This window comes from Phalacrocorax carbo, chromosome 21 (assembly GCF_963921805.1).
Source record: "Phalacrocorax carbo chromosome 21, bPhaCar2.1, whole genome shotgun sequence".
Lineage (NCBI taxonomy): Eukaryota > Metazoa > Chordata > Aves > Suliformes > Phalacrocoracidae > Phalacrocorax > Phalacrocorax carbo.
The window spans coordinates 7,516,366-7,540,416 of record NC_087533.1 but is presented as its reverse complement, the minus strand read 5'-3'; the positions used below and the strand labels follow the sequence as shown (position 1 = coordinate 7,540,416).

Sequence of the window (24,051 nt, the reverse complement as noted above, 5' to 3'; positions counted from 1 at the left end):
ATGAACATGGTGAGTTACCGACAGCTTTGCCCACCGCTCTGCCCCTCCCTGCACGTCAGCCCCTCACCCGGGAGCGGGCAGCCAGCACCCTGCGCACCCCACCGCTGGCTGCCCTCGCACCAGGTCTGCCAGGAGCCATTTACTGGCAATGAGGCAGCCCAGGCTCAAAAGAGCTGCTGCTCCCTGGCCCTAGCCCCCTGCAGCATCCAGGAAGGGAATGATCGTGTGTCTGTCTCAACCCCCCTCCGCGGCTTTTGGGTTCGGTGCTTGGCTATCTCCAGGAGCTTTCGCTCCCACACTTCTCTGTGGCTTGTCTTGGCCCTCTCCCAGAGCGGGAAGCAGACAAGTAAGGCAGCGTGTCTCGCAAGTCTGCTCACCAAGGGGAACGTGCTCTTCTGGAGCATCTTATCCGCCCCCTAGAAGGGGCTGGTTCTTCGGCAATGCCTGGGCGAGAGCCTGGCGCCCCTGCCCCCCAGCACAGCTCCCACTGCGGGACTGCTGGTCCCTCTGCTCAGCACAAGGGACACATTCAGCTCAGCTTCCTGCAGGCAAAACCATGGCCACCAAACCCCAGCTTGGCATGCAGCCCCTCCCAAGGAGGAAAACGCTTCCTTAGCGGCGGGCTGCCACGTATGGCCCAGCTCGCTGGGCACCGTAAAACCCTCCACCAGCAATACGCAGGGACATCATCCCCTCTTGGGTGGGGAACTCGCCCCACCGCTCGGCAGCAGCAGCTACACACACCCATGGGTTACATCCCCTGCAGCCAAGGAGTTATCCCCTGACCCGAGCACCCTGCGCCCTTTGAAGCTGGGTTTCACATAGGAACATCCCACCTTTCCTCGTTCGGAAGCCCCTGGCACAGCGACTCAGCGTCCCGCAGAGCCTTTCAGCCACACGCTGCAGAGGGCGAACGGCAAGCGTCCGACTGCACCCCAGCTGCCCACGCCTGCTCAGATGGCGTGGGTGAGAGGTTCCCTGGGAGCACATGGCTCCTGGGCTGGCGTTTGCACAGCTGGAGCACAGGCTGGCCATAGCAGCATTAACCTGCTTCCACAGCAAGGGACCTCAATTAGTTACAGTAGCCTTGAGTTCTCCAGCAAATCACGTGCTTCCACTCCACGCGGGAGCCGGCACAGCTCTTGCCTTGCTTTGAATTTAACCAGTGCAGCTCTTGCATGTAGTGTGGTTTTGAGAGCAAGTGTGTAGTCACGGAGAAGCAGCCCCTGGGGCAGCTCCAAGCTGTGAACCTGTTTGAAATGGAAAAGGTTCATGGACTGAAGAAAATGCAAAGAAGAATATAAAATCAGCACTGGGCAATACCTTCTCTGCGTGGGAAGGCAGCCAGCACCACAGCACCACCCCTGCCGCCTGCACAGGGCTGTTGGAAAGGAGCCCGACGCCAGACGACACGATGGGCGCGAGTGCGGGCGGCCTGTGGGCAGGCAGGGGCAGCTGCGGTGCCCCTCGGCTGCAGAGCCCTGGCTGGGCCGCGCGGCCTGGAGGAGCCGTCGCTGCCGGGGCCCTGGGACCGTTCCCGCAGGGAACCGTTAGGATCCCATTATCCAGGTCATGCCCGGCCCAGGCCCACGGTGACACAAGAGGTCAGCATGAGGAAGGACCGGCCTCATGTGCCCTCAGCTGGCTGCACTGGAGGATGTAGGTGGTGTTTGGGAGAAAGCCGAGCTGGCATTACAAAGCTCCCAGAGCTCCTGCAGGCAGCAGGCCCACAGATAAGCAACTCGGGAAGGGCAGCTGGGATGGGAGGTCCAGGAGACACACTCCCGTTCCCACCCTGCCTTCCTGCTCCCAGCAGGTCCCCGACTCCCTGCCACCAGGAACCAGGCTCTGTGCCCCCGGGAGCTGATCTGGAGCTTGGCTCCCCTGGTAGCACTGCAGTGCCCTTACAGGAGCCAAAAAACCCCAAGGGGCTGTGCAGAGCCCCTCCAGGGGCTGGGCGCTCGCCACGACTTGCCCATGCTCAGCATCGGTGCCAGACGAGCCCGGCTGTTCAGAGAAAGGCCCCTGGCATTCCCTCAAAAGAGCCAGACGGCTGGATGCTAGGGCACAGCCACATGCCCGCAGCCCCGCCAGCACCGGGCAGGATCCGGCCCTCCCCTGCACAGGTCGCTCCTTGTTCCCAGGCTGGGGAGCAGCTGAAACTGGCGGCCCAAGGCATGCGGCAGGGCCGCGAGGGGCAGGCAGCATTCCCTGCCTGGGCGAGGGGCAGCAGGCGCTGAGCTTGCAGCACCCGAAACCCAAGCTATCTTTGTGTGTTAACCCACAAATAGTCGCTTGGCGCTCACCTGTAAAATCCTGCTGGTAGAGTCCTGGTGCATGGCTAAGGATGCCCAAACACAGTGGTCCAGAGAAGGAGGGCTCCACCACTCCCTCCTACCCGCCTTGGCTGGAGCACAGCCCCTTTTACAGCCTTACCACATCCCTGGTCTCACTGCACCGCTCTTCTTCAGAGCCCCAACCTCCAAGCCCTGAGATTGCACCGGGGCCTCTGCTCTCATCCGAGACAACAAATGCAATCATCTCCAGCCTTCTGCTGCCCAGGGAGAAGCACACTGATCCCGAAGCTCAGCAGCCAAAGGAGCAAAGGCTTCTAAACCCCAAACTCCTGAATCGTGCTCCTGGATCTGTGGGTTTATTGCAGTGTTTTCCATCTTCCTTACCTCTGGTCTTGCTGGGTACAGGCCCTGCCAAAAAAAAGCTTGTCCTACCTGTCGTGGCAGAGTCCAGAAACAATAGCAAAGGAAAAGAGCTCGCTCGGGGCTGGAAGGGCATTCAAGGGAGAAGCAAGTGTGCTGCTTTCCACAGCCTCAGCAGGGACAGAGCATGCTTTCAAACCGCAAGCTTCCAGGAAGCAGCTCAACAGCTCGGCACAAGCATGGCTATGAAACAGGGCAACAGAAACATACAGCATCCACCCAAAACTCTCCCAGAGGGGCTCTGATCTTTGCCCAGCACCAACCTGCCCACTGAGGACAGGGGCAACGGCTGGCCGGTGCAGCTCATGGGACCTTTCCTACTGCAGCTGGTCATCTCTCATATGAGGAGCCATTACAGGAAAATAATTCCGAAGAGATCAAGTGGGATCAATACCTTATTCACCACTTGCTCCAGCGCTGACTGCTACCTGGGCTGTGTTTACTCTGTGCCCTAGCAGCGGCACAGCCCTCCCTCCCCACCCTGAGAGGGCTTTGTTCCCGTGGGCCAGGCTGGTTTCTCCAGCAGCGCCGGCAGTCTGCTGGGGAGGACCGGGGCTGTGCCACTCAGTTTCTGACCCCACACTGGGACAGCTAAAGAACATAATCCCTGTCGTGACACGTCTGGGCGGCACAGCCCTGCAGGCATGTGTATTTTTACTCAGGGTTTCTTGGCACGTTGCAAAGTGCCTCTTTCATAACACCTATGACTTCCTAAGCCTCTGATGCATTAAAGGCAGTACCTCTATGACGTTAGTACCCAGTTACTGGAATGGCATAGGTGGTGTCCATGGGAACAACGCAGCCGGTGAACCCAGGCAACAGCAGAGCCAAATGTTGTCACATCAGGCCATGCCACCCCCCGCTGCCACCTCCATCACCAGCAGCTCTAAAGCAACCTCAGCTGTAGGTTGGGGCAGTTTCCCTCTAATCCTCCTGGTGGGCCTTGAGCAAGCCAGAGACTCAGCAGCCTCTGTGCCTGCCCAGGCTTAGCTGATCCTTGCTTTCTCTGGGCTGCCCTCCCCAGGGTGGCTGATCATGTTAGCTGTGTGCTTGGCGTGCTGCTACAGACCCTTCCGATCTGCCAGCTGCTTTTTGGCTGAAGCTTCAGCTTGGTAACTGGTTTTCTCCTCTGGTTTGCAGGATTTAGCCTCCGAGCCGCTGAATGGCAGAGGTAATACCCATGGGAGCTGGGGGCGCAGGTGCTGCCAGGCTGGGCCTGGGGATGCAGGGCCACTCCCCTCTGTGTTGCAGGTCCCAGCACAAGACACAAAGCCTCCACAGCACTGGACTCCTTCAAGCGGATCGGCCTCCCCGTCCTAGCAGCAGTGCTCAGCCTCGCCTGCGTGGTTACGGTTGGGTTCCTGGGTACGACTCCTGCTCTCCTCTCCCCCCTCCTCCTGCCTCTGCTGGGCACAGCCATGGCTCAGCAGTCACAGCTCGGGACCCAGGGCTCAGCCAGGACCAGCTCTGCCGCCTCCTTGCTGAGTCCCCAAGTGCAAGCCCTGAGCCTGCCCAGCACCACAAGCTCAGCGCTGAGCTCCCCCTTTCCCTCTAGTCAAGGTTTACCTGGACTACCACTACTTCTTCTGCAAACAGCCCCTGAAGCTGGTGCCACTGCTGCAGGTGTGCGACGGGCAGGCGGACTGTCTGCAGGGTGAGGACGAGGCCAGTTGTCCCCAGCGGGTCCCTGAGGGGCCACCAGCTGCTGGTGAGTCCAGGACACCCTGCTAGAGCTCTGGAGGGGCAGGGCTGCTGCAGCAAGCCTCTGCCAGCTAAAGTCACCTGCGACAAGCTGACTTGGTGTCTGTCTCCAGCCCGTGTTTCCAAAGACAGATCCATCCTGCAGGTGTTTAACAGAAACACCAGAGCCTGGTCCTGCGTCTGCCATGACCACTTCAACCTGGTGCTAGCAAAAGCAGCCTGCGAGCAAATGGGCTACAGGAGGTACGCAGCTGCTTTCTCCCCACCTCTCATGCCTTCTTTATCTACCCCTCTCCCATAAAAGCTCTTTATGAGTGGGGGTCTGTTCACTTATAAAGCACTCAGAGCGCTGCACTAGTGGTTTTGGTCCATCCCCACCACACAGAATACTCTGTGTGTCCCCAGGAGCGGGCTGGTCCCTGTGCTAGAAGGCCTGGCAGCTTCCCATGCAAGCACAGTACTGTGCCCAGTGTCCCTTGCTCTGTCCCCAGCCCACAAGCCCCCTGCTCCGCTCCTACCCCGCACCTGACACCCACCTGCTAGCAGCCACCCACGCAGCAGGGCTGCCCTCCAGCCCCCAACAGCATGTGCGCACTCACCTCACCAGAGCAGCCCCTCCTGGGGCACCTGTAGAGCTCAGCCCAAGCCCCCACCGCAGACGTAGCTCTCCCAGGAAGGGAGGGCAGCGCTGCACTCCCCTTTTAAAGCCCTAGGAGAGCCGCAGTTGGCCAGGGGTGTGGTGCTGGGCCGGGGGTGTGGATGCTGCACAGCTGTGGGCAGGGCTGGGTCTTTACAGCTGCGATGAAGCTCCATGTAACCCACCTGTGTCCACCTCGTGTGCTGCCCTGAGCTAGCAGCAAGTTTGTAGGGCTGCATTCAAATAAAGCTGGTTAAAGCCAAGATTTGGGGAAATAGCTTGCTATCCTTGCGTGTTTGGTATCAGCCCTGCATAGAGAGTTTGACTTAAATTAGGGGTATACTAGGGAGATGGGTTCTGGTGTTTGAGCCCCTCCAGGAGCCTAGACTGAGCCCAGGATGGTATTTTCCAGTTCCAGAAAGTCAGGGATTGAGGCTTTGAGCACAGGCCCCAAATGTCACAGCAGCAGGGACACCCCCGAGGTCCCCTGGGAGCTACCTGCCCCATGCTTCTCTGAATAGCAGTGAATAGTCTCCCTTCCTTCAGTACGCTCCTGTCCCTAGCCGTGAGCTCAGTGGCCAGTCCCCCTTTGCTGCCCCCAGCCCTTCAGGGCTGCGGCACTTCCCTCTTGGCATCCCTGCATCCCTGTCCCAAGGAAACCCCTTTCTATGGGGTCTTTCTCTTGCTCACTGGCACAGGGTCAACATTCCCTTCCTAAGCTCCTGCTTCCTTCTTATATCACCAGCACTTTGTTGGGGCCATCAACAAACATTTAGGACCTACTCGTAAGATTTCAGTCCCTAAAGTTTTAAACTGGTTTATACCATCTTTGGGTCAGCCTGAGCCAAAACCGCCAAGTTTCCAGACACCCAGAGGTGCTCAGGCACCAGTGCCTGTCCTCTCCCAGCATCTGAACCCCGTGGGTAGCGTGCCTGGGGCTGCACACCCCAGAGTGTGCTTCCTGACCCATGCCCTCCCCTTGTCTTTCAGCACCCCAACTTTCCAGCCGGTGGAGGTGGGCGCAGGGCAGCCCCTGCCTCCCCGCGAGGTCGTGCTGAGCAATGGCAGCCTCCATGTGCTTGAGCCGGGCAGGTGAGTAGTGGGGCTGTACAGAAGAGGCTGCCATGCCCCTCGCCCTGCATGGGAGCCTGCTGTGCCTGGCCAGAGAGCCAGAGCTTCTCCCCCACTGCATCCCCTTTTCCTCCCTCTTCCAGGAAATGCCTCTCTGGATCGGTTGTTTCGCTCTTTTGTTCCAGTAAGTATCATAATGCTGTTTGCACCTTGCAGGCATGCAGGGCCTCATACCACTCCAGGTCCTTGATCCTGGCACAGCCCCGTGTGCTGCACTGCAGCCCCAAGAGCTCAGCTATGGCCCAAGGCCTGGCCCTCCCCAGTTCCCGCACTGTTTGCATGAGAAAAGTTGGATTTAATTACAGCTAACCTTCTTGTTAAGCCAGTATAAACCTCCCAGAAGTGAAACACCTAAGGGAGGCTTAACCAGCTGCCTGGATGGGTCTACTTTTGCTGATGAATCACCCTGATTAAACTCACCCCCCTGGTGGCCTGGAGAAGGCAAGGAATGGATGAACCCATTTCAGCAAGCCTGGGGACGATGTGCAGAGGACAAAAGGGGTTGTGACAAGTGGCCCAGGAAGGGGTGACATAGGCAGTGTCACGGGGGGTGAGGCACCTGGCCCACGATCCCCTCCCTGGGAGGCGCAGGAGCCTCTGTCCCAGCTCACCCATGGGATGGAGGAGGGCAGAGCGGGTGCTCTTTCTCTCCACCGCTGCATCTAATATGTTGCTTTGTCGCTGCTCCACCACCTGGCAGAAGACTGTGGGGATAGCATACGGACTCCGCGCGTGCTGGGTGGGAGTCCGGCCGCCATCGAGACGTGGCCGTGGCAGGTCAGCTTGCAGTACAGGAAGGAGCACATCTGCGGGGGCAGCATCATCGACCCCAACTGGGTCCTGACGGCAGCGCACTGCTTCAAGTGAGTCGGCCACCTCCCTGCTGCACCGTGCCCATCAGCCAGCGCCGACGTGCCGGGGCTGGGTCGGATCCTCGAGGCCAGGCTGAGTCCCTCTGGGTTTAAGCCACGCATTGCTTAAATGCCCCACAATTAACCCACCTGCACAGGGCTTTGCGCCCCTCGTTCCAATGCAGCTAACTGATGCTGAGCAGAGCAGCATGTAGGCAGGGCTTTGCTGCCAGTCCCTGCAGCAGAGTCATGGCGGGGAAAGAGGGGAGCAGTAACAGACACGTCTGTGCACAGGAACAACCCCATCATTCAGAGCTGGAGTGTGAAGGCTGGCTCCCACCTCCTCTCAGGCACCATCACCCTCGCTGTGGAGAAGGTCTTCCTGGCTGAGGTGACGCCCGCATCTCCCAAGGACAATGACATTGCCCTGGTGAAGCTGCAGTCTCCCCTGTATCTCTCAGGTGAGAGGTGGCACACGCCTCCTTGGGGCAAGAGCTTACAAAGGCAAAGGCACCGCTAGGCACCGAGCGGGGATGTGGAGGGACCCACGTGCGAGCGGTGCCTTACCAAGAGCGCAGCAGAGCTGGGTGCCCGGCTGGCACGTGGCCCTGGCCAGCGTGGGTAGGGGCACCTTCCCCACAAGCCTCCCCAGACGCCTTCTGTGCCTCACCTCCCCCTTCCAGACAGCAGCAAGCCCATCTGCCTGCCCTATTTCGATGAGGAGCTGGTGCCAGGCACACCCCTGTGGGTGATAGGCTGGGGCTACACGCAGGAGCACGGTGAGTGAGACAGCGCGGGGGCGAGCCGAGGGCAGAGTACCCCGCCAGCACCGCTTGCAGGAGCAGTCAGGGCCGGTGGGCTCCTGGTGGGCTCCTGGTGGGCTCCCTGCTCACCTGCGGCTGCTGGGGGGCCCTTCTGAGCGGCCACGTTTCACACAGGCAAACTGTCAGACACCCTGCAGCAGGCGGAGGTGAAACTCATAGACCGGGAGAGCTGCAACCTGTCCGGCTACCACGGGGAGGTCACCCAGAAGATGCTGTGTGCCGGCCTGCCCCAAGGCGGGGTGGACACCTGCCAGGTGGGGGGCGGCTGGTCCAGAAGGAGGGGGTGGGTCCGCACCTATCAATGAAAGAGCCCCTTTCAGGGAAGAGCTGTCCTCCTGGAAGTGGCCGCAAGCTGCAGCTGTGAGCAGCAGCACCCACCTTGCTGGGCGTCGGGGGGCTCCTCAGCCTCCCCTCAGACGGTTTGTCCTTTGCAGGGGGACAGCGGTGGGCCTCTGCTGTACTCGGGCAGGCACTGGCAGGTGGTGGGCATCGTCAGCTGGGGCCAGGGCTGCGGGACACCCAGCACGCCCGGCGTCTACACCAGCGTCCGTGCCTACCTCAACTGGATCTACGCCGTCCGGAGGGTCAGTGCCATGCTGCCGACACCATGGCAGCAACACGCACGGCTGCTCTGTCACGCAGGTTTCGGGGGCTGGTGGGGAGGGGTCAGAGCCCCCTCGGTGGCTCTGCACAGAGAGCCACACCGGCGGAGCGCAGCGTCGCTGCAGGGATGGGGCCGCAGGGCTGCAGCCACCAGCCCACTTAGCTCCGCGCAGGAGCTGAGCCGGCTCCTTAAGGACGCGACTCTGCCTCCTGGTTTCAGCTGCTCTTTCAAAGCTTGCAGTTTCTTCTCTCCCTCTCTCTCCTTCTAGTCGGAGCTCTGAAACCTGCTGGGACAGTTCCCTCCCCTCTCCCCCAGCCTCCCTCCCCAGCCTCCGGCAGCAGCTGGGAAATGGATCTCAAGCCATGAAAGGTGAGAGGCGCCTCCTGACCCCTCGCTGGCAGGCTGTCATTAGCACACCAGAGGCCAGCCAAAGAGGCAAAAGGTGGCTTGGAGCAACGGCCCCCGATACCGTGAAGGAATCTGACCAGATCAAGCTCCCTTCCGGAGAGATTAACTTATTGCCCTGTGCCGACGGTGCTGTGGCAGATAGGCTCACGCGGGGCACAGCTGCCGTTTGCTCACTACTGTTATATAGAGATAAATGATGTTTGGGCTGTAGAGTATCCCCATTAAAAGAAAGTATTTGTTTTTTCACACAGCCTCTGAAGACTTTGTCCCTCTTGCTTGCAGGGGTGTTTTTTGCAATACCCTGCACTATATGGCAGAGCTGCTTTCCCAGCGTAAGGCAGGGTTTATTTGCTGGCTCTTGTGAGCAAGCTGTTTCTGAGCACAAGGAAGAACGTGCTGCGTGGACCTCGGCCACTCAGTCAAACAAGCCGATCGGGATGGGGTCAGTTTAAGTTATTGTAAGCAAACAGGGATGCTAAGCATTATTTTAAAATCAACCTTTTCTAGCATAGCTTCAGCCCGAGTAGAAATCAGGGCGTTCCCATGCAACATGGCAGGGCGGGATCCTGCTTGCCATGCAGCTGACCCGGAGAGCCTTTTGTGCAGGGAAATAGCCCCAAGCACCCTGCAAACACTGCCCGTCCAAAGGCGGCAGTGCAGCCCCAGACAGAGATGTCTCCTGCCCCGTCCCATGGCCCATGCTGGGCTCGCTCCCCGGCTCCAGGCACCCGCAGCTCCTGGGCTCGAGCGGGCAACGCAAACCCGTGGGTGCTGGGAAGCCGCACTCAGCCCTCGCCGAGGGTGTCCAGGGGGGAGCAGCAGCACGCAGGCAGAGCAGTGGGGACAAGCAGCTACAGAGGACCAACACAGCCCACACTCGGCATGGAAGGAGAATGCTGCTGCTTTTCGCCTCGGTGCAGAGTTTGCAACGCAGCGTGCACACCCAGGGGGTTCATAGCAAGCCTAAACAGACGCCCACAGCAACCCACGCTAGAGTAAGTTTCTCTAGTAAACGTAAACTTTATTTAATTCAAGGCAAAGCTAACTAGACCTCTACAGTGCAAAAATGTGCTGTAAGTCATCACACAGCATGTTGTACACATCCTGTGTTTATTCGCAGGTATCTCCTACATGTATTTATATATGCTCATACACGTGTGTGTGTCGCATCACGCACCTCCGGCAGGGCCTTCTGCCCCGCGTGCCCCGGAAAGCCTGTGCAGAGCCCCCAAAGCCCTTGTGACAGCGGGATCCCGCAGGAGCTGGCACAAGCTCCCACGCCAGCCCGCTCCCCCGGCGCTGCGTACAGTACCCACACACATAGGCATATAGGGAGAGTTACATTTCAGAGACGGGTTATGTTGACTTTTCCCATCAAGCCAGAGGAGTAATCCATGCATAGTACAGCATTGCATATCCTGTGGTAAGTGGAGCTGTGTCCAGATACCGTCTAAAAAAGGCCAACAGGTTAGGACAGCTAAAAATAGTTCTTTAAAAAAATCCCTTCCCTCGCTGTCCTCTCCCATCGGAGGCCTCCTCCAAGGATGGGCGGGGGGGGCTCTTGGGGCAACTGGGAGGTCTCATGCCTTCCTGCCCAGACTCTCATGTGGGACACTGGTATGTTAACAATACTTTGCATTTACAGAGTGCCTTTCGCCCCAGGATCTCAGAGCACTTTGCAAAGCCATGCAGGGAGCCTCACACCTCCTGTGAGGTAGGTCAGATTTACTGTCCCCATTTTACAGATGGGGAAACTGATGCACAGAGAAATCAAGTGATTTGCCTGAGGGTCCCGCAGATCCTCAGAGAGGGAACCGGGATCCCCAGGACCTGACCCCTACTTGCCTATCTAACCAGCAGCAATGGAAACCTGCCTGGGGCCAGGTGCCTGTACCTGTCCCCCCGTCCCAAACGCAGGACCCTGCTCCAGTGGGTGCCTCTGAGCCCAGCCCGGGTGCGGCCAGCTGGCCGTGCCCCCAGCCAAAGGCCGCAAGGTGCTCCCCACACCTCCGCCCCCACAAGCGGGCAGGTGGGGTCCGACCTCTCCCACAACAGTCTCCAGAGAAGGTCGCACCTAACCTTTCCTTGTTTGCCTTGCCCACCAAATCCTCCCCTACCTTCCACTCCAGCCCCTCTGTTGGGGTGCAAGCCCCCACAGCCGGGGAAGTTCAGGCTCAGCTTTGATTCCCAATTTCGAGTGGGGACGGGGGAGCTGCCTGTCCTACAGCTTCACTGACAGACACCCACAAATAAAGAAGAAATAGGGAACAAATCACATTGTAAAGGACATTGTCAACCTCAGTTGTAGGATCAGTTCATTCCATTCGTGTCTCATGTCTTGCCACAGCCCTTGGGAAGGGGGCTGGGTTGCCCAAATCCCCACTGTGGGTACCCTTCGCAAAGACCCTTTCTGTGGCACCCCTCACCCGAGGATCTCAAAGCACTTTACAAATGTTAGCCAAGGAAGCCTCACAACAACCCCTGTGAGGTAGAGCAGTATTATTATCCCCATTTTACAGATGGGGAAACTGAGGCATGGAGGGGCAGAGCGACTTGCCCAAGGTCGCCAGTGGGCCAGTGGCAGGCCTGGGAATGGGCTGGCGCAGCTCTAGCCCGGCTCCCCTCACCGGGGCTTGACTGTGCTCCCTCCCTGCATCGCGGATGGAGTGCCACAGTTTTCCTCAGGTGAAAGGGAAACGCAATCAGCCATTCTCCCACTGGAGTCTGATATAGAAAATATCTGCGTAACGAGTTAAGCCTTGGCAAGTCAGCATCAAAAGCATCGCTGCTCTGAGTGCCGAGCTTTAAAAAGAGGGGAGGAGGAGTAAGAGCAGCGGCAGCACAAACCCAGGGAGCGCCTCCCGAGAGGGCTGGCTGGGGGAGAAGCCCCCTGCCGCCCCCGGGGGACGGCCCTGTGCAGGGGAGAAGCGAGTGTGAAACGTGGAGCTTCACCCCGCCGTGGGCCAGCAGTGACCCTGGGACATGGCCAGCCCCAGACACTGGCCCTCCCAGCCCTGCCACGGGAGGAAGCGAGGCACCGTGGGGTCAGCCTGCCCCGCGGGAGAATGGCACCCAGCCCCAGCCGGGAAGCAATGACAGCCCTGACAGCAACGGGCCTTTCACTGATTTGGTTCTCAAGTGTGGTTAACAGGAGAGCTGAAGCTAAGCCCTGCTGTTTTGACAGTCCTGCTTCCTCCCTTCCTCCTGCGCCGGACCCATGAGGAGTGCAGCGAAGGCAGGAGCCTCTACCTGTACAGCAAGTTCCGTGCATCCTTCCTCTGCTCCAGAAACCTTCTGCATGAGACAGGCAGCTACCGCACGCCCTGGCTCAGCATCGCCAGAGTCAGACAAGGCGCCCCAAGCTCCTCACAGCCTCTACCCTGCAGGCACGCCGGGCCCCCTGGCTGCACACCACCCTGCACCCCCGTGAGCACAGTGCCTGCGGCACAGCACCCGCCCGGCTGCAGACCAGGGTACTCCCCAGCACCTGGCCCCTTCCCTGCCCGCCCGGCACCCTCTTGCCTTTGTTCAGAGCAGAGCAGGCAGCTCCCTCTATCCCAGCAGCGTCCCAGTCCGAATCCAGAAGAAGCTCCCAGTCCCCGCGGTGGCCGAAGTCTTTTCTGAGAAGCAGTGCAGGTTGCAGGCACGTGTGTAATAGAAACATGTCTCAAGCATTGGCAGTTTGGAAAGAAAACAAAAGGGAAAGGCTTGCTTGTCCCCCTGCCCACCCTCCCTGCTGCTGGGCGGGCTGGGGCTCGGGGCGCCGCTGCTTCATGCCTTTGGTGGTGCTTTTTGTTCTGCCTTGGAGCCAGCCAGGCCGTTCTCGGTGTTGTCGTTCCCTGATGAGCTCACGAGACACTCCTTCCTGGGGGAGAGCACACGGCCAGCTGACAGCGTCCGGCCCCCCCGGCCCCTCTCACCACGACCCCGGCCCCGTGCAGCCCTGCCCCATGGCAGCACCCACTGCAGGGTGCTGGGACCAGCACCCACACTCACTTCCCATCCTGGGTCTTCTTGATGATGAACAGGACTACCCTCTTGATGAGCATGAAGAGGATGAGGAGGCCGATAAGCCCCCCCACAACGCCCACGATGATGAGCGTCACAGTGTTGTCTGTCTCCACCACTGCAGGAGAGAAGGTGCTGAGGGGCCTCAGGACGGGAGCAGGGAGCTCCCAGCTGCATGGCCCACCCAGAAAAGCAGCAACCCCCTCCACCAGCCACTGGCCCACAGCACAGAGGGGCACAAGGCCAAGCTTTGCCCTTCAGGGATGCCAACTACCTCCAAGAAGCAAGGACACCCCGTGCACCGCCACAACCGTGAGCCAAGGTGGGGTCAGCCCGGGTTTCCATGCCCACTACCCCAGTGCCACTCGCGGGGCACAGGACCCGCAGCTGGCACTTACTCTTCTGGACCACTGTGAGGAAGATGGTGGCGTTGTGCTGCGCTTTCTTCTCCCTGGGGTTCATGACGTGGCAGGTGTATCTCCCAGCATCGCTGAACTCCACGTTCTTCAGGACAATGGAGATGTTGTTGTCCTTCCCGGTCGTCGAGCCGACAAACTCGACCCGTGGGTTGCGTGCCACAAGGAAGGGCTCCGAGGCTTTGCTCTTTATCTTGCCGTGGTAAATCTGCAGAGGCAGGGATGCAGGACTTGGGGTTGGCTGGGCTCCCAACAACCCCAAGTGAGGGAAAGGCTCAGGTTCTCCTGCCAGTGCCCTGCCCCGCCGCTGCACACACAGACACACGTGGCCAAGCGTCCCAGCAGACCCCATTACAGCAGGAATGGCTGTGGAAGGGGACTTGACGCATGGCCCACCAGGGAAACAACCAATCAATCTGACTTGCCCTGCAGCAGTGTTACAGACCATGCAAAAGGTGGAAGAAGCCCAGGGTAGGGAGTCCCTTTGCTCTAGGCCCATCCAGGGCTGGCCAGTCTCCAAGGACAGACCTGCTCTAAACCAGCCCAGGAGTTGAAGAGCAAAATATTCCGCAGAAAGCAAATCTATACCTTTAGTATTTCAGAGCAAGTGCAGGCGGAGAAAATGAACCATATTCTGCCCAAAGTGCAGCCTTGCATCTGAAAAGCCAATTTATGATCAATTTATGAAAAGAAATTAGGCTGTGGGCAGCTAAGAATCCAGAACAGCTTTGTGCCAAAAGCACAGATGTGCCAGGGTATTTGAGGCACCCTGTTTGCACAGTCCCACACCCCCAGAGCCGGAGACACTTGGAGGGAGGGCATCCTGCCCTCCAAAGGAACTCCGTGAGAACTGCAGTGCTGGTCTGCACTGGGAAAGTACAAAAGGACCTGCCAGAAAAGCAGAGGCAAAGCCCAGAGAGCCACCCACCATCTCTGTAGAGTTGAAATACCATGTGAAGACCAGGTTGTGAAAGCCTATGCAGGTGGTGAAGGTGCAGGGCAGCAGGACATTGGAGTTATTCAGAGCCATCACAGTGTTGGTCTTCCCCACTGACACCTCCAAGGTGAAGGCAATGGCGAAGACATGCAAACCTGGCAGGAAGAGGGGAGGAGAGAGTGAGGACACGGCGCCGGTACGCAGCCCAGCCCGCTGCAGCCTGGTCCTTCCCAGGGCCGCGATGCAGCCCAGCCCGCTGCCGGGCTCTGCTGCGGACGCGCACCCTCGGGGCAGACGGGGCAGGGAGGAGAACGGTGCATGGGAAGGACTGCTTCTCCCCCGCTGCAGCCCACCTATGCAGCCCACCTATGCTTGGAGCATCAGCCACAGTGGGGACCCCCTCCCAGGGAGCACGTCAAGGGGCAGCAGGGCTCAGCCGTCACCCCACTTCGGTCCCGCTCCGGGCTCCTCCGGGGACCCATGGCATTCTCCTCCGCCCCACAGCCTCAGCACAGGGGAGAGGAGCCCAGCTCTCCTCCTGTCGCAGAGCCCAGGTTTGTTCCCCTCGTCCCCTTTGGCACAGCCAGCTGACACAGCAGCGCGGCAGGAGCAAACGCGCCTGTCCCCAGCCCAAGGACAGCTCAGCAAAGATAGGGGACCTGCTCCTGGGGGAAGGGCAGGGGCTGGCTGACACCCACGGAGACAGCACGGATTCAAAGGGAACCATCATATCACCATGAATAAAGTATGCAGTTAAACCCTCATTTGCATGTTATCCACCAGGCCTTCAGCTAAACCTTAAAGGGGGTAAAAAAAAAAACCCCAAAGCAAAGCAGAGCTCTCTGTTCTTCAAGCAGCCAGCTGGAGCACTAATTAGCGTTGCCATCCTGGACCCCTGCCACGCTGCCCGTCCCCCACCCCGGCCAGGGGCTCTCTCAGCGACCCAGCAGAGCAGGCTCCTTGCAGCGCCTGTGCAGACCTCCGGAGCGGCACCCCCTCACGCCTGCCTTGCAGAGAGCTTCGTCTCCTGCTGCAGCTGACAGATGACCTTCACACCGCAGAATGCAGCTCTCCCGCTCCTCTCCTCCCTGTTAGCAGGGAGAAACACATGGAGAGGCAGGTACAAGCCCAGCTGCGAGAGCTGAGGGCATGCCTGAAAGCTCCTGGTGTCCCACACAGAGGACTGGCGCTGCACCCCTGTGCACCAGGCTGAGCCAGCAGCGTCCACACAAACCCTTTCCAGGGCCCCAGGGATGCTTTGCTCTGGGCCACGGGAGCAGCCCCTCCCCTCATCCCCATCCCACCGGGACCCTGTCCCACTTGTGTGACATGGTATAGCCAAGGAGGAATACAACCCAGCAAAGCACTGTCCTCCCCCTTCCCAGACCCTGGCCACTCAAGGGACTCAGCCATCCCTGCAAAGCTTTCCCTGGGCACTCTGACAACCAAAACAAGGGGACACAGCTCTTCACAGACCCACGAGCCGGTCCCCAGCTCCACTGACACTTTAACTTGGACACCCTGCCCTTAGCTTCAGATTTGCGACCCTCTGCAGCTACTTCAGCTCCTGATTTATTCCCCCACACATGCCCGTGCTAACAACTCCCCAGGCACATTGCTGCCCAAGCCAAGCCCAAGATCCCTGCATCCTGGGCTTCAGGCCCTGCTGCAGTGCTGCATTGCAAGCACTGCAGGAAAGCAGTTACTTAACTTGTGAAAGCAGCACTTTTTGTTTTGCTTGAGAGGCTTTAGCTAACACCAGGGAATGGTTCCCGCCAGATGGAGGTCTCCTGCAGTTGTCAGGCTCAAAGATCAGCCCTGGGGATGCTATAGAGGGGAGCCATGTCACAGCCAGGAGTGTCCCAGGGGAATTACACTGCTACACGGAGTACGACTTAGCAGGGGGATGCCTGCCTCTGCAGATATGCCTGAGCAGGCAGGGTACTGCAAGGGGACAGTTACTTACAGGAAAGACGATTCGTTGCAGTTTGTAACACTTCTATTCCTGTCTGCCACCATTATAACGTCATGAAAATTATCTGAATTGAATGTGTGGGGTAAAGAAAGGCTGGTCTTGCTCCTGTCATGCTGTGGTCTCAAGAAGACACAATTGATATGCTAGCACTAAATAAAGCACAGCGGAAAGCACATTGGGAGGCCAGGAGATCGCTGACTGAACCTGCCACACCAGCTGCCGCTGCTACTTTTCTGTATGCCCAAAGTTGCTGCACTTATTACCGCCAGAGCCCCAACCTTCAGCGCGCAGGGCAAGCCCCTTCAGGGACTCCAGGCTACCTCCCACGCCTGCAGGCACAAGCTTTCCCCAAGAGACAGGGAAGGGGGACCGGGGAACAGCCACTCTTGCTGCTGCCAGATCCTCTGCTGCCTGCTCTTTGCTCTCGCAGAGGGTGAGCACCTGGGGCAAGCCCCCCTGATGAGGGGTCCCAGAGCCGCTGAGCTATGTGCAGTAGTGCTGGGTATGCAACCCAGGACGCAGCCCCAGCCACAGCAGCAATAGTCTTCCAACCTCGGCCAGGGCCCAGAGCAAGCCTTTCCCCCCATGGGCTGCTGGCAGCCCCCTGCTTTTCCTGCAGCCTGTCAGGAACCTGGTCTGGGAAGCACTGTCCTGATGGAAGGGGCACACAGCGTTCACCTGAAAAGCCATAGAATGGCCCCACCATCTGTGAGAAAGTTGCTCCATAAAAACTTTATTGCCCATAAAAATCAGCGTGACCTCCCGGCACAGACAGCAACCCAGCCTGGCCACCTGGCCAGGCTCCTCTCCACCGAGGTCAGAAGGGAGGAGTTCCCAGGCTGGTCTGAGCCCAGGCGTGATGTGCTCTGGGGCAGGACACCCAGGCCTCGCCCTTCCTGCAGGCTCCGATGGAAGCCATGCCGTGGCCCCGTGGTGCAGCCAGGAGCCCACTGCCACTCCCTGGAGAGCACGGCATCCCCGAAACACACAGACCTGCCCAGAAACTCTCCCTTTCCCACCTCCCCCTCCAGGCTCCCAGCGCACCCGAGTGACCTGTGGAACAAGGTTCCCACCTCCACACCCTGGCCCCTGGACCCCAAGTGCCCTGATCTCCGGCATCTCCGAGTCTCTCCCGCCACCGCGCTACCAGCCCCACGCCGAAAGCAGCTTGCACTGCACCTCTCTGAGGGGCACTTTCAACCAGCGACCAGCACCCAAATCCTGCAGGGAGTCTGGTACTTACATGTCTTTTCATGCCTCCAGCTTACTTAAAACAAACTTAAGAACTATGCCCTCTAAAACGCCTCTCAAGCAAGTTTTCCAGCAGCAGGTGCTGCAAAGGCAGCCTTTAGTTTCAGGCTCTCTGTGCCGGTCAACGCAAGGATGACCTACAGGAACGGAAGCGTACCCCGTGCGTGAGGGCTGATGCAGGTGGCTTGGAGCCCCAGGAGCTGCAGCGGGGAGGGGACGGCTGCAACCTCCTTCCTCCACCCTGCAGCTGTGGGATCTCGGGCATTCCCGGACACAGGTGTGGGCGTCATGCCCCAAGCGGCAGCCCTGCAGTGTGGGTTCATCCCTTGGCTGGGGAGAAGCGCATGCAAATGGTTGTTTTACAAAATTAACTGTAGAAAGAATGACCTGTCGGCAGGCGTGCTGGCTGCTGCGTTGAAGCACTGCATTGCTTCCCTACGACTATTTCCCTGGTTCACGTTAGCAGGCAGGTAGCAGTGGTCCCTGCTCACAGAGCAGCAGAGCGGAGCAGGGCAAAGCGGGATGCAGCCGCAGTGCTCAAGAAGAAAGCTCTGGCGATGTTAGCAACTGATGCAGGCAGGGCAGGGGGCTGGAGCCAGGACTTCAGAGTCCGCTCTCGGACTCGGCTGCGAAGTCACCTTGGACAAGTCACTTATCCTCAGTGCTTCGGACTCTCCGTCTGCAGAGCAGAGATAATTGCATTAGCGTCCGTGGACGGGAAATTCATCCGAGCAGCAGCGTCCGATTCCTTGCGGTGCAGGCGGGCCAGATGCAAAGCAGCCGAGCGCGAAGGGAGGGTGGCTTAGCGAGGGTCACCCCGCCTCGGGAAGACGCGGGGGGCGGCCGGAGGCCGGGGGCAGCCCGCGGTGCCACCCTCCACCGGGCTGCCGGAGGTGCCCGCGGGTCCCCAGGGGCGGGGGGCGGCAGGAGGCCGGCGGTACCTGGGGAGGAGCGGGTCCCTGCAGCCCGCCGGGGTCCCGCAGCCCCCCGCGTCCCGCAGCCCCCCGCGTCCCGCAGCCCCTTACCCAGCAGCGCTGCCAGCAGGCGCGGCGCGGCGCGGCGGCGGGCGGCGGGCGAGCCCAGGGCCATGGCTGCGGCGCGGAGCGGGGCGACGCCGTCCGTGCTGGCCCGCAGCCGCCCGGCTCTGGCCGCCCCCGCGGAGGGCGAGCGGAGCCGGGCGGAGCCGCGCTGCGCCTTCCTCCGCCCTCCTCCTCCTCCTCCTCCTCCTCCTTCCTCCGCGCATCCTCCCGCGCCGCGCATCCTCCCGCCGCAGCGCCCGCCGGCGGGGTCCCGGCCCGGGCTGCCCCGCCGCGTCCCCTGCGCGCCCCGGCATCTCCTCCCCGCGCTCGGGCCGCCGCCCCGCACGCCCGCAGGCCAGCCCGGCTCCCCCCGCCCGGAGGCCGCCCCTTCGCCTGCCCTCCGGCGGGGTTTGGCCCCGGCATCGGTGGCGTGCCCGCTGCTGGTGGCTCCGAGCGAGGGGCTGGGGTGAGCGGGGTGGCAGCGGGGACCGCGGGGTGGGCTCGGGGGAAAGCTCCCCGCGGGGAGAGCCCAGGAGCGCTGGGCTGGTGCTGCCCTGGGGCCAGCTTTGGAAAGGGGCAAAGCACCGCTCAGGCTGGTGGCTTCCCCTACCGCTGCCGGGAGGACCACAAAACGGGTCGAGGCTGGGGCTCGGCTCTCCTTCGGCGCACCTCAGCAGGGTGACGCCGCCAGTCTCCCCAGCCTCCATCCCCACAAGCTGCCAGCGCCCCTCCAGCCCCAAGGCAGACACCAGACAGCTCCGCAGCTGCAGACCCGGGACACAGCCGGACACCGACGGGCAAGGCGGCAGGGCAAAGCCGGCTGGCGCCAAAGGGAATGCTTTGAAAACTTATTTTTCTCACTGTGAGCTTTTTCCAGGATAATTGGCTGCACATAAGTTCACGTCTCCAGAACCTTTTCCTCACCGTCACATCCATTAGACCTAACCTTCGGCAAGCCACATCCAAAAAGGTGGTGGTAGGGGCCCTCCTAATGGAGGCCTCCAATGATGTGGTGTGCCGAGATGGAGCTTTACCTTTGCGCCCATGTCCATTAGACAACCAGTCCAGAGCAGCAATTTGCTGGAGGTGACGTGTTTTGAGAGCAGGCATGGCAGCAAGGGGGAGGAGGTGCCGCCGTGCTCGTGGTACAGGATCAGCACTGATGGTTTCTCCGGGCTGTAGTCCTTGCTGGCACAAGGCCTGTGTCCCAGCAAAGCTCACCCCAGGGGCCGGGCGAGGCTGTACCTCCTTTGCTGGGTACAGCACTACAGCATGGCTTCCCTGAACAGGATTGCTTCTTTTTGGGTGTGAGAGCAGCTCACCTACAGGGATACTGCCTAGGGCCCTGCCTGCATGGCCGGGGTGGCATGGCCTGTCAGCTCCAGGGCACTTTGAGAGACTCCTCGGCCCCACTGCAGTCCCCTTTGCAGCTCAGTCTCCTTCCCACCTGGCCAGGAGCATGAAGCAGGAGGGAAGAGGGAAAGCAGGAGGCTTCGCAGGGCACAGGGGCATCCCGGGGGACCCTGAGAGGATGCCAGCAGTGCCTGTGGGTTGGGGAACTAGGGCTGCAGAGCTGGTAACAGAGACAGGAAACGTACAGGCAGAGCAGGCTGGGCAGCGCTGGCAGCTGGCGCTGCGGGAGCGGCGTGCGGAGTACTGCTGATGCAGCAGAAGGTGTCTCGGCAGGCGGCTGTGATGGATACAGTTACGTGATGAATACGGCTTGGTGATGGATTCAGCTTGGTGATGGATACGGCTTGGTGAGCGGAGGCACTGGCAACCAGGCAAACGGTGTGCTGAGACAGGAGGAGGAGTGCTGCATCTGCTGGAGTCTTGCTAATTGTGGGCAGGGCGGGAGCGCACCTCCAAGGAACAGTTTGGCAGAGAGGTGCAGAGGGATGGAGGGATGCCTGTCATCTCTGCAAGGGTGCATGACGGCTGCTAGGTGCTGAAGAGCCCATGCTGGGGGCCTCTGGGACACAGTCACAGGTGCTGAAGCAGGGGGGCAGATGAGGCCGAGGCTGCACCCTCCAGCCTTGTCTGTGAGCAGGCCCACAGAGATCTGCAGCACTGGGGCCCTGGACCAGTAACACCCATACCCTGGTGCAGGGAAAGGCCTTTGCATGTGGAGGACTCCTCCCCAGGACGCTCAGGTGTCTGAAGTTTGCTTCCAAAAAGATGGGTAAAGTTGGGATGGGTTTGGCCAAGCTGCCATTGTGAATCCCCAGAGCAGAGCCCTAAATCCTTTTCGAGGCAGGGAGGTTGGGAATAGCCGCACCACCCAGCTGGGAGGGTTGGCCAGTAAATAAATACAAAGGGGGTCCTGTGACACAAACCAGGCATGCTGGGCAGGCCAGTACCCAGCTTCTTCCATTACGCACCCCTGAGGGCACTATCTCCCTGCTGAGCATCCCTGCCGAGGCAGGGCTCCGTGTGCCTGGCCAAGGAGAGGCAGTGAGCCTGGCACCGTGCTGCCTGCTCCTGCTGCACGCCTTGGGCCAGCCGTGCCCTCCTGGCCACACGGCCCCAGGGCTTGGATCGGGAAGCTGCCTGTCACAGCAACCTGATGGAGCTGTCACACTTGGCAGCTCTGGCCAGTCTCCTCGGCCGACTGATCTCATGAGACATCTGCCACTGCCGTGGGCCTGGGAAATGCTCTGCTCTCCTGCCACCCAGCCTTGGTTGAGCAGTGTGTGCCATGGCCAGGAAGGGCGCTCACGGTAGCTGGCCCAGGGATTTTGGCATGATGCTGAGATGTCCGGCATGGGACCCGGTCATACCACAGCTCAGCGGAAACCTGTTTTGCTGAGTCTAGCACAAGGCTGCGTGTCTGGTTTCAGGCAAAGTGAGCTCCCTCTGCTCGGACACTGTCACCTCCCCGGAGGGACAGGAAGAAGGGCTCGGGGTCCTGCCAGCTGGCTCCCAGCCTGCTGGGGGGTGTGTGGACGGCAGTAGCTGCCAGGCCCCTGTACACCCCTCACTCACTCTCACCTTGCACTAATGGAGCTGGGAGGGTTAAAATGCCAGGTTGCTCTCCGAGGAGGGCTCCTGCTTCCCTCCACGTGGGTACCGAGCAGGGTAGGGCTGAGCAGAGCAGTTGGGCTGCAGCCTCCCAGCTCAATGCAGCAGGCGCTGCGCTGGCCCCAGCTGCCCTGGAGCATCTTGTGGGGGGGCGGCCCTGGCCCCACTCCCAGCAGCAATGCGAGAAAGCCCCCTCCCAAACCTTCCAGAGTCAGGGGCTGCTGGGCTCCCAGACCAGGAGCAGGCAGAGCCCTCCTGCTGATGAAGGAGGTGGGGACGTGGGAACAGCTTCCCATCAGCACCTTATATTTACTGCAAGGTCCTCTGGCTGTGACCTTTAAAAGACAAGGTGGCCTGGCAGCCTGGGAGCTGGCAGCGGGCAGGAGGCGCTCACAGTGATCAGACACTCTGCAGGACCGTCCCGGCTGGCCCAGGCACGCCAGGCTGGGAGCTGAGCAAGAGGTCCCGGGTACACAGACTGCGGGTGAGTGCTTGGCTGCCTTTATCATTCTCAGCCCTCCCTTGCCTGCAGCTCTCCCTCAGAGCAATGCTTTCCCCTCTCCATGCCTCCCTCTCCCCACGCAGAGCCATCCTGCCTACTGCCTCCTCAGCACCCTCCAGCAGAGCTGGCTGCCCTCTGGGGAGGGCACATTCCTTGCCCCCTTTCACAGGCCCTTTAATACAAGCAGGGGAACAGGAGCGGTGTGCCCAGGCAGCCACTGCAGAGGCATCTGCAAGAAACACTGAGACAACCGTCCTGTGTCCCAGGAGAGTGTCTCTTCCTGACCCGGCACAGCCTGAGGCCACCTCTGCTGGACCCTCCCCAGCCCCGGCTCCATCTCTCCCGTGCTGCCCTTCACATCCCTCAGCTCCCCAGAGTTCACTGCCCCAGGCTGTCCCCTTTTCCAGGTCCCCCCACATTACTTAGTGGCCCTGCAAGCAGGGCAGCCAGGCTGCAGGCAGCATTGCAGGGGCAGCGGCTCCGTGCTCCCAGCGAGGCACCCCAGAGGTCCCCCATGGCTCTCTGCACAGCGCTGAGCAGAGGTCTCTCCAGCACAAGGAAGGCCCCCCCCCCCATCTCCCAAACAGCTTTCTTGCTCTTCAACACCTCTAATCCCACCCGGTCCAAGGAAATTTATATGGTCTGTAAAAGTGACTGTCCTGGTTCTGGAGGAGCTGCGACGCCCCGGCGCTGGGGGGTTGCAGTCACTGCCCTCGGTCCGTTGCGGTGATGAAAACTCACCCTCACTGTGTCCCACGGGGCTCTCCTCCGTGATCCCACAGTGCCTGCCTTCCTCACGAGTTTCTCGCCAGTGACTCCCAGAGGCGTCCCCAAACTGCCAACCTGTGGGTCCCCCATCCCCTATGCCTATGGCTGCATTCAACCCTCTGTCGGGCTGCCTCCTTCTGAAGCTGCGCGGGTAGATAACTGCACGACCTCCTCTGGAGAGCTGCTCCTTTCTGCAGCAGCGAAGCTGTTCCCTGCCACGGGCCAGGTACAGATTGCAGCCTGGCTGGGCTGTACCCCCCAGCACCAGCCCAGCTGCTGTAGGACTGTGAGAGCAGAGATTTGGAGGTGATTTTCATGCCCTTCCTCCGGGGAGGGAGAGGTGGGAGTTTTCTGTGGAGTTAACCCCGCGGGCACACGGCGAGGTGCGCAGGACTCGGCGTCTGTGCCAGGCAGGCGGCACATGGAAGAGCTGACGCTGCTAGTGCTGCTCACTGTCACCCTGCTACTGGGAGCAGCAGTAGGCTGAGTGAGGTGGGGTCACTGGGGAGTGGGTAAGGCAGGGCAGGCAGGCAGCGTTAGCCCAGGAAAGAGGTAGCCTCTGTACGTGCATAGGGGCGGTGTGCTGGCCAGACCTTACTTGTGTGCGGATTTGGGATGCGCAGGCATTCAGCAGCCCGGGTTGGAGGGAGAGGCACAACTGGGGGCGGCTGTCAGAGCCCCCCTCGCCCTTGTGTCTCCACGGTGGGTAAACTGATGGATGTGCCTGCTAACTGTGCCCCAGTTGTGCCGTGCCGCTCTGGTCATCTGCACGGCACTGCTGGAGTGCTAAATCGGACAGCAGCCCGGTTATGGGTGTCCATCACCCTGTGCGTGCCCTGGGCTCCACTGGAGCCTGCCGAGCCTTACCTGCCATGCCCCGAGCAGCTGCTGTCCCCAGCTCTCTGCGGAGCAGAGGTGGGGAAGCTGGCAGGGCGCAGCTCCCTGTAGCACAGCTGGAGCCCCCGCAGTGCATGTGGAGCACCCCTGAAATCTCGGTGCGTGAAGACTCGGGCAGCACCGGCCACTCTCCTGCCCCCAGCACTGCCCTGCCAGCACCTGGCTCTGTGGCAGCTCCCGAGGACTGAGCTGTGGAAGCACAGGTTGCTCCGGCCCCCCTCGGTACCTAAAGCAAACTGGTGCCAGAGCGGGACCGAGCGCCGGGCGCACAGGAGCCTTCTCATCCCCCTGGACAGGTGCACAGGCAGAGCAGAGATGAGGGACCCCGTCCTGCCCCTCCAGCAGGCAGCAGCACAAAAGCATTGAGTGCAAAGTTTGCATTTT

At 60.5% G+C, this 24,051-nt stretch overlaps 2 protein-coding genes across 2 annotated transcripts; one reads left to right on the top strand and one right to left on the bottom strand.

Annotated features, from left to right (window-relative positions):
* On the top strand, positions 1-8,745 carry TMPRSS4 (transmembrane serine protease 4). The gene is made up of 13 exons (XM_064470712.1): positions 1-9; positions 3,858-3,888; positions 3,969-4,082; positions 4,273-4,425; positions 4,532-4,661; positions 6,046-6,147; positions 6,270-6,310; positions 6,887-7,049; positions 7,332-7,498; positions 7,721-7,816; positions 7,976-8,115; positions 8,296-8,445; positions 8,734-8,745. The coding sequence occupies exons 1-13, from the start codon at positions 1-3 to the stop codon at positions 8,743-8,745; spliced, it is 1,308 nt and encodes a 435-aa protein (XP_064326782.1).
* Positions 8,746-9,892: 1,147 nt separating this feature from the next.
* On the bottom strand, positions 9,893-18,605 carry SCN4B (sodium voltage-gated channel beta subunit 4). Its single transcript, XM_064470897.1, has 5 exons — positions 18,486-18,605; positions 14,226-14,389; positions 13,280-13,505; positions 12,870-12,999; positions 9,893-12,738 (listed from the first exon to the last, which is right to left on the bottom strand). Exons 1-5 carry the CDS (start codon positions 18,547-18,549, stop codon positions 12,645-12,647), a joined length of 678 nt encoding a protein of 225 aa, XP_064326967.1. The 5' UTR covers positions 18,550-18,605; the 3' UTR covers positions 9,893-12,644.
* Between the last annotated feature and the right edge of the window lie 5,446 nt (positions 18,606-24,051).